This window comes from Polypterus senegalus, chromosome 17, assembly GCF_016835505.1.
Source record: "Polypterus senegalus isolate Bchr_013 chromosome 17, ASM1683550v1, whole genome shotgun sequence".
Taxonomy (NCBI): Eukaryota; Metazoa; Chordata; class Cladistia; order Polypteriformes; family Polypteridae; genus Polypterus; species Polypterus senegalus.
In genome coordinates, this window is record NC_053170.1 from 44,695,961 (window position 1) to 44,705,898 (window position 9,938).

Genomic DNA, 9,938 nt, shown 5'->3' on the forward strand with positions numbered 1-9,938 from the left:
AGGGCCAATTTACAATCGCCAATCCACCTAACCTGCATGTCTTCGGACTGTGGGAGGAAACCAGAGCGGCCGGAGGAAACCCACGCAGACACAGGGAGAACATGCAAACTCCACGCAGGGAGGACCCGGGAAGCGAACCTGGGTCACCTAACTGCGAGGCAGCAGCGCTACCACTGCGCCACCGTGCCACTTTATCATATAAAACATTTAGTTAATTCAATCTGGCTTTTTGATACTGATCAACAGAAAAAGACTCTTTAATGTCAAAGAGAAAACAACTCTCTCTAAAGTGGTATAAATCATTTGCAAATATAAAACATAAAAAACATTGATTGCTTTTTTAAGTATTCACCCCTTTAACATGACACGCCTAAATCATAACTAGTGCAGCCAATTGGTTTTAGAAATCACAGAATTAGCTAAATGGAGACCACCTGTGTTTAGTCAAGGGTCAAGGCTATGAAATGAAAACAAAAGCACAAGTCAGGGGGTGGAGACAAGAAAATATCCAAGTCACTGAATATCCATTGGAGTGCAGTTAACTCAGTCATCAAGAAATGGAAAGCATTTGGAACAGCTGTAAATCTGCCTGGAATCGGACATCCACAAAAACTGAGTGATCATGCAAAACACACTATGCTGTGAAAAGCCACCAAGACATGAATGAAAACTCTGAAGAAGTTACAAGCTACAGTGGCTGAGATTGTAGAGATGAGGCAGACAACAACTGTTAGCCATGTGCTACAACAATCATAGCTTTATTCTAAAAGTGGGAAAAAGAAAGCCCAGAGAGTGTGCTAGAAGGCATATGGGAGACTTGGCAGTCCGCTAGAAGAAGGTTCTATGGTCTGAAAAAATTGAACTGTATAAGTCAAACAGTGTTCATTATCAAAAATCCTCTCAGGACCACCCAAAAAAGACATAAATCGTTTGCAACGAGTGCAGAATACAGCTGCTAGAATCCTAACTAGGAAAAAAAAATCTGAACACATTTCTCCAGTTTTGATGTCACTACACTGGTTACCTGTGTCTTTCAGGATTGACTTTAAAATACTGCTTATGGTTTATAAAGCCTTAAATAATCTCGCTCCATCTTATATATTTTTAATGTCTGACACCCTCTATCTCAAATCGTAACCTTAGATCTTCAAATGAGTGTCTCCTTAGAATTCCAAAAGCTAAACTTAAAAGAAGTGGTGAGGCGGCCTTCTGCTGTTAAGCACCTAAAATCTGGAATAGCCTGCCAATAGGAATTCGCCAGGCTAATATAGTAGAGCACTTTAAAACACTGCTGAAAACACATTACTTTAACATGGCCTTTTTATAACTTCAGTTTAACTTAATCCTGATACTCTTTATGTTCAATTCATCATAATAACTATTCATGGTGGCTCTAAAATCCGTACTGACTCCTACTCTCTCTTCTGTTTCTTTTTTCATTTTTTTTCCTGTTCATCATAATAACTATTCATAGGGTTATTCATGATGCTCCAACATTGATGGACTGAAAGCCAGAAGTTTACGTGACCATCATCATCAAATCCTTCTGGGAGAACCCTAACTACAAAGAGGACTGTTTCATTTATGTGAGGTAGAATGCCCAGAGGGGACTGGGCGGTCTCATCATCTGGAATCCCTACAGATTTTATTTTTTCTCCAGCCGTCTGGAGTTTTTGTTTTTCTGTCCCCTGGCCATTGAACCTTACTCTTATTCGATGTTAATTAATGTTGATTTATTTTGTTTTCTTATTGTGTCTTTTATTTTTATATTCTTTATTATGTAAAGCACTTTGAGCTACTGCTTGTATGAAAATGTGCTATATAAATTAAAAAAAAAAAACAAAACACCATGACCACTGTAAAGCATGGTGGTAGCAATATCATACCGGGGGGATGTTTCTCTACACAGGCGCTGGAAGACTTGTAAGGGTAGAGGGTCAACATAAACCTATGCCTTGGGAAAATATTTATTTTCCAACAAAATAACAACCACAAGATAAAGCCCAAGGTACACAGGAATGTTTTAAAAACACTAATGTTAATGTCCTGGAGTGACCAAGATGATTTCAGATCTCGATCCAATTTAAAATGGGACTTGGAAAAGGGCCGTTCCCTCACAATACACATGTAGCCTGACACAACTGCAGTGTTCAGATGTGCAAAGCTCATACAGAGTTGTCCACACAAGGCTGTCATGGCTACCAAAAGAGCATCTGTCAATACACTGAATACTTATACAAAGAACTGTTTTAAGTTTTAAAACTGCAATTATGGTAATTTAGACTAATTTCCACCCTGACATTAATAAATCTTTTTCTGCTGATTGAAGGGCATGACCACTTTTATTGGTACTGTATCTTTGCAATCTGGAGGGAGGCACAAGACTCTGGACCAATTAAGACTATGCATTCAAAAAAACTTTAGGGCAGAATGTGATTTTAAATATTTTGAACTGATTTGTCAGAATAACAAAAATGTGACCAGAAAAATGCAAAGGAAAAGCCTACTGCCATGTTTATTTCAGACTTAGATTGTTTTAGCTTGAACACTTTCTATATTTTATTGAATTCTAAAAAAAAAAAAAAAATTCTTTACAGTACACACTCTCTGCCTGATAACAGAGGTGAAAGTAAAAATACAATTCAGACATTAACACAGATATATGAATATTTTTCTTAATTAAAAAAGAAAGTCTCTTGTAAATGTTGCATTCAATATTCCTGCATCAGAATCTTTGGAGATGGGCTTTTCAATCTTTTCTAATGAATCCTGTTCAAGAAGAATCCATGAAAAAAGCAATCTTCATTAATGTTTCTAAATGAAAAACAGAAACCAAGTGAGTGGTTAGTTATATATACATATACATACACACACATATATATATATACACATATATACACATACATACATACATACAGTCATATGAAAAAGTTTGGGAACCCCTCTTAATTCTTTGGATTTTTGTTTATCATTGGCTGAGCTTTCAAAGTAGCAACTTCCTTTTAGTATATGACATGTCTTATGGAAACAGTAGTATTTCAGCAGTGACATTAAATTTATTGGATTAACAGAAAATATGCAATATGCATCATAACAAAATTAGACAGGTGCATAAATTTGGGTACCCCAACAGAGATATTACATCAATACTACCTCCTTTTGCAAATATAACAGCATCTAGACGCCTCCTATAGCCTTTGATGAATGTCTGGATTCTGGATGGAGGTATTTTTGAATTTTCTTACATACAAAATCTCTCCAGTTCAGTTAAATTTGATGGCTGCTGAGCATGGACAGCCTGCTTCAAATTATCCCATGATATTCAAGTCAGGGGACTGTGACGGCCATTCCAGAACATTGTACTTCTCCCTCTGCATGAATGCCTTTGTAGATTTGAAACTATGTTTCGGATCATTGTCTTGTTGAAATATCCAACCCCTGTGTAACTTCAACATTGTGACTGATGCTTGAACATTATCCTGAAGAATTTGTTGATACTGGGTTGAATTAATCCGACCCTCGACTTTAACAAGGGCCCCAGTCCCTGAACTAGCCACACAGCCCCACTGCATGATGAAACATCCACCAAATTTGACGGTAGGTAGCAGGTGTTTTTCTTGGAATGTGGCGTTCTTCTTACGCAATGCAAAGTGCTTTTTGTTATGACCAAATAACTAAATGCTTGTCTCATCAGTCCAAAGCACTTTGTTCCAAAATTAATCTGGCTTGTCTAAATGAGCATTTGAATACAACATGCGACTCTGTTTGTGCCTTCCCCTAAACCATGATATGGAACAATCTTTGTTTTCAGATCTTTGGAGAGATGCATTGAGGATTCCATGCTGTCACCTGTCAGAGAAGAGTCAAAGGGAAGCACAACTTGCAATTGACCACCTTAAAAACCTTTTCTCATAATTGAACATACCTGTCTATGAAGTTCAAGGCTTAATGAGCTAATCCAACCAATTTGGTGTTGCAAGTAATCAGCATTGAGCAGTTACAGGCATTCAAATCAGCAACATTACAAGGGGACCCAAATTTTTGCACAGTCAGTTTTTCACATTTGATTTAATGTCTAAATCAAACTAAATACTTCTTCACTAAAAATCTTTGTTCAGAAAACACCCCAGTACTCAGATATTCCTAGGAAATGAAGGATATACCTCTGTTTTCTTTTTTGTTGAAAGCAGAATAAATTAAAAGGCTGAGAGGGGTTCCCAAACTTTTTCATATGACTGTATATATATATATATATTCCCCATAGGTGGCTGCCTGGAGACCATTTGCTGGTGTTATTTTTCTCTACTTTCAAATCAAAGTATTTCAAAAATACTTTGGTGAAAGATAAGGTACAAAACACAGATTTATCATAAAATGTTTAGATGACAGCTGTTTTCAATTTGCACATCAGAAAGAGTAATATTGTGCCTTCCATGACAACCTAATACTTATTATGTGCACAAAAACATAATATAAGCTATAATACAATTTAAATTAAAATAAAGCTTTTATAAAAATTAATTACCCTGAGTCAAGTTGCGTTCTTGCTGCCCTTCCAAAGCCTTCCACAATTTTGGGAGTTCCACTATGTAGCTTATATTTTCAGGGCTTACCATCTGCAGCATCAGCTTCCTCTTCAGATATCATCATAATTTGTCAAGGATTATACAAATACGGTATGCATAAAAAGAAGTCTTGCACACCCATGTTTATAAGTGTTGTAGTATATATTTATGGAATATGTGAATATATTCCTTAGTTTATATTGACTGTATTAATAAATAAATAAATATACTACACAGGCTACCACCTGATGCACAAATTTATTGTTACTCACACTAAAGCTTATTGTTCAGGAGGATACTGGTTACGGTAAAATCTGTCAATGTCCTGTAGCCACTCTAACATATCTGCCAATGATGGAATAACAGCCAACCGCCTCAAAGAGGCACTCAGACCAATCTTCTCTGAGTTGTTCTCATACAGTTGAAACACAGAGACCACCTGGTTACTAATAGAATCTCGAACCACTTGTAAGGCACTCCTGCAAGAAAACAAGTAACATTTCAGAAAATGTTATAAAGGTCAACAGAAAACACCTTTAAGAATATTTATTTTGACTTGGAACTCAATGTCCGAACACTAAAAGACTAATTTTTTTATCTGTAAAAAAGACAAGGTCAGCAAAGTCACAACAATCTTTTATCAGCATGTTAAAGCAAAGGCCAATTCAGTATTCGTATACCCTATATCTGTCCAATACCTAATAAGCAAAGCTGACTCTTGTTAAAATACATGACTTATGAAAGGGACCATAGTAAAGTTATTGAAATGTTATAAAAATTAATAAAACTGTTATAGTTGGTAAAGATTTAGCTATAGCTGTTCAAAGAGGTCAGGATGCCATGAATTACTAAAGACATGATGCTTAAATCATTGTGTTTAAGGCAATGTGGGCGGACTATTGCAACCTATGGAATTTAAATAAAATTTAAAAGGTATCTTTTATAGCACAGAGGTTCAGGGGACTTACCAGAGGTGGACTACACACTCTTATTGATGCATTAGGATTAAAAGTTAAGACAGAAGTAAAAAACTTAGGGGTAACTGTTGACTGTAACCTGAATTTTAAATCACATATTCATCAGACCACTAGGACAGCATTTTTTCACTTAAGAAACATAGCAAAAGGTAGACCTCTTATATCATTGAAAGATGCTGAGAAATTAGTTCACGCGTTTGTTTTCAGTAGACTAGATTACTGTAACGCACTCCTCTCAGGACTACCCAAAAAAGACATAAATCATTTGCAAGTGCAGAATGCAGCTGCTAGAATCCTAACTAGGAAAAAAACACATTTCTCCAGGTTTGATGTCACTACACTGGTTACCTGCGTCTTTCAGAATTGACTTTAAAATTCTGCTTATGGTTTATAAAGCTTAAATAATCTCGCTCCATCTTATATATCGGAATGTCTGACACCTTATATTCCAAATCGTAACCTTAGATCCTCAAATGAGTGTCTCCTTACAATTCCAAAAGCTAAACTTAAAAGAAGTGGTGAGGCGGCCTTCTGCTGTTATGCACCTAAAATCTGGAATAGCCTACCAATAGGAATTCGCCAGGCTAATACAGTGGAGTACTTTAAAACACTGCTGAAAACACATTACTTAAACATGGCCTTTTTATAACTTCACTTTAACTTAATCTTGATACTCCGTATGTTCAATTCATCATAACAACTATTCATGGTGGCTCTAAAATCCGTACTGACTCTCTCTTCTGTTTCTTTTTCCGGTTTCTTTGCGGAGGTGGCCTGTGCCACCACCACCTACTCAAAGCATCATGATGCTCCAACATTGATGGACTGAAAGCCAGAAGTCTACGTGACCATCATCATCAAATCCTTCCGTGAGAACCCTAAATACAAAGAGGACCATTTTATTTATGTGAGGTAGATTGCCCAGAGGGGACTGGGCGGTCTCATGGTCTGGAACCTCTGCAGATTTTATTTTTTTCTCCAGCCGTCTGGAGTTTTGTTTTGTTTTTTCTGTCCACCCTGGCCATACTTTTATTCTATGGTAATTAATGTTGACTTATTTTATTTACTGTGTCTTTTATTTTTCTATTCTTCATTATGTAAAGCACTTTGAGCTACATTTTTTTTTGTATGAAAATGTGCTATATAAATAAATGTTGTTGTTATTGTTAATAGGAGACAATTAGAAGCCTTAATGAGAACTTTGCCATAAAGAAAGAAAAATGTTTTGTGAATCTGAGGAGGGAATGGAGGACTTGTGAAATCCAATTATAGTTCATTGTACAGTTTAAATCAGAACATTATAAGAAAGAGCATGATACAACTTAAAGGCAAACCAAATTAGAAGAATTCAACAACAAAAATAACAAGCAGAGTGAATGGTGCAATCAAAGGAAACCCCTTTAAAAATTAGACATCCATGACTAAATACTTACAAAAGAGGAATTGGTGACATAGTGAAAGTATATCCACTGGGCTGCCATTTAGGAAGATAAGACAAAAGCTATGATCAGCAAGAACAGTTTTATTTTACCTTTGTAATTAGATTGTGAGAACACAGTACCTAAACATTGTGCCTTTAGGGAACAATAAGACACTGTTAGAAAATGAGGGCCTGAATTTTGTTTTGTTTTACGTGGGGATTATAGGCTTATGGGAAATGTTGCCTCTGATTTTGGCTGGGTGCACAGGCAAATAATTAGTCTTAAAAACTAATATTGACATTACTAGTATTTACTGTAGCAGTTCTTGTAAGTAACAAAAATAATGGGTCACTTAAATTTAAAAGAAAACAAAGAAATTCATAGCCATCAATTTAATTGTAAAAATGAACTTTGTTTCATTTTGTACACAATGCACATGTGTATATTATTAGTTATGTAATAAAGAAATGCTAAAAAGTTTAAATTATTGAATTTTGTCAATGTATGAGACTACTGGCATTTAGACAAGCGAAAGAGGCAGATTTTTTTTTTTTTTTATTAAGAAAACTAAGACCTTTGAATGTAAACCTGTGGTACACCTGGACAGGTCTCACCATCTTACCTCCGCCTATAAGCCTGTTATTGACAGCAGCGGCTCTTCATTACCTAAGCAAGAAGTCATTGTGTGCGTTTTTTCTTCCCTTGAGCTTCTGTAAAGTTTTAATTCCCTTTTAAGAACAAATAAAGTATATTTAATCTAGTCTAATAAAAACTGAACAGTCTTTTTCCTATATATTCTTTCAAGTTTGCCAATTCTACCATCAACCTATTAATCTGTAACAAAGATCAGCGTTTTCTAAACAATTATCTTGCAAATGGTTAGGTACTTTGTTTTTTAAAGTTTTTATTAAGCTGTATTTGCTTCCCTTCAACATCAGTCCACATTGCAAGATAAAAGGAGATCAGTATACACTGGTTCACAGCACAGTATAGCACAATATCTTCAGTAAGAATTTTGAGCTCTTTAACTATACTGAGCAAAAAAAGAAACGTCCTCGGACTTTCAACTGTTTTTACTTTCAGTAAGCTTAATGTGTAAATGTTTGTATGAACACTAAAAGAGTCAACACCATAAGACAAACTAAAAATGTTCCACAATGTGTCCCTGAATGAAGGGAGGCTCAAAATCAAAAGTACCAGTCAGTATCTGGTTTGGCCACCAGCTGCTTGAAGTACTGCAGTGCATCTCCTCCTCATGGACTGGACCAGATTTGTCAGTTCTTGCTGTGAGATGTTACCCCACTCTTCCACCAAGGCACCTGCAAGTTCCTGGACATTTCTGGGGGGAATGGCCCTAGCCCTCACCTTGCGATCCAACAGGTCCCAGACGTGCTCAATGGGATTGAGATCCGGGCTCTTCCACTGCGAGGATGATTAGCTGTCCTTCCTGTCTCCCTGTAGCGCTGTCTTAGGCGTCTCACAGTGCGGACATGGCAATTTATTGCCCTAGCCACATCAGCAGTCCTCATGCCTCCCTGCAGCATGCCTAATGCACGTTCACGCAGATGAGTAGGGACCCTGGGCATCTTTCTTTGGGTGTTTTTCACAGTTGGTAGACAAGTCTCCTCAGTGTCCTGCGTTTTTAGAACTGTGACCTTAAATGCCTACTTTCTGTAAGCTGTTAAGGTCTTAACGACCATTCCACAAGTGCATGTTAATTAATTGATTATGGTTAATTGAACATGCATGGAAAACATTGCTTAAACCCTTTACAATGAAGATCTGTAAAGTTATTTGGATTTTTAAAACATTATTGTTGAAATACACAGTCCTGAAAAAGGGACGTTTCTTTTTTTGCAATAGCTGAATCAAGCGATTCAGACCAACATGTCCCAAGACTTAATCTATTAAAAACTATTCCTTTCTAAGCTAAGGACACAAATTTATTCTTTTTTTCTTAATATTTACCATTATTCTCCGAAACGTTTTTCCATTCCCTAAAAACTGCCTTTTTAATTATACATTTAAATTCATATTTTCCTAAAGGACCTAAAGTCTACTTCTGTTCTAATGAAAGAATGTTTTGCTAACTTATCTGCTCTTTCATTTTAAAAATCTCTTTTATGATTGGGAATCCACAAAAATGTTTACCATAGTTGTACTTACAGCTTGTCCGCTAGCTTTCCCAGCACTACGCCCAGTGCTTGGTTGAGTTTGTAGGTCAGCCTCTGCTTCAGTTGAGGAAAGTCTTGTAGAGGTGTTCCTTTAAAATCGACCTTATTACAAGACTGCAATTGTTCCCCCAGATTACCGACAGAAATTATTAAAGAGGTGCATTCTGCCAAATTGTTGCTCCAGTTATGCCGCTGTCGCTCGATGACTCGAAAGCAGTTTTTCAAGGCATTGAGAACGGACAACGTTGGTTCTTGTGACATCTGTTTGTGGCTATAAAAGGAAAGAAAAAAAATCAAAATGAATATTGTTTCTTGATGTAATTATATTTTAGCGTATTCCGGATGGAGGGAGACTGCCAATTATCAAGAAAGCTATGCTGTAAAAGGCTTACAATTCAAAACTCGCTCTACATGACTGATGTTTATACGAGTTAATTTACAACATCATTAATTCACGGTGGAAGATATAGTATTTTAAACAAAAGTAAGTTAACAAACCTCTTAAAAAGTCAAACTTTACAATAATACAAAGAACACACTGAAATGCAAATAATCAGTTTTGTGATAATTTTAACTTCTAAAAAAGGAAAGCACATGAGCTTAAGGCACCTGCACTACAAACTAAATGGAAATACATCTAAAGAAACGAGGATGTTTTCCCCAGGTTGCGTCACAATGACGGCCACAAAGAATGACACGCATGCGTATTCGTCAACTATTTGAACGACAGGCATGCCCTAGTGGCGCATAATGATGACGATTTGAATAAACAAGGAAGTTCGTCGTTTTTATTTTAACGTG

General features: G+C 36.4%; 1 protein-coding gene across 2 annotated transcripts; it reads right to left on the bottom strand.

The window, feature by feature from the left end:
- Window positions 1–2,489: 2,489 nt before the first annotated feature.
- c19h1orf109 (c19h1orf109 homolog (H. sapiens)) lies at window positions 2,490–9,866 on the bottom strand. Of its 2 annotated transcripts, none has more exons than XM_039740374.1 (5): window positions 9,747–9,866; window positions 9,130–9,408; window positions 4,865–5,044; window positions 4,526–4,644; window positions 2,490–2,814 (listed from the first exon to the last, which is right to left on the bottom strand). In XM_039740374.1, the coding sequence occupies exons 2-5, from the start codon at window positions 9,396–9,398 to the stop codon at window positions 2,774–2,776; spliced, it is 609 nt and encodes a 202-aa protein (XP_039596308.1). In that variant the 5' UTR covers window positions 9,399–9,408; window positions 9,747–9,866; the 3' UTR covers window positions 2,490–2,773. The 2 variants fall into 2 exon arrangements, with proteins under 2 accessions (XP_039596308.1, XP_039596307.1); XM_039740373.1 differs by having other exon boundaries at window positions 9,636–9,865.
- Window positions 9,867–9,938: the final 72 nt, after the last annotated feature.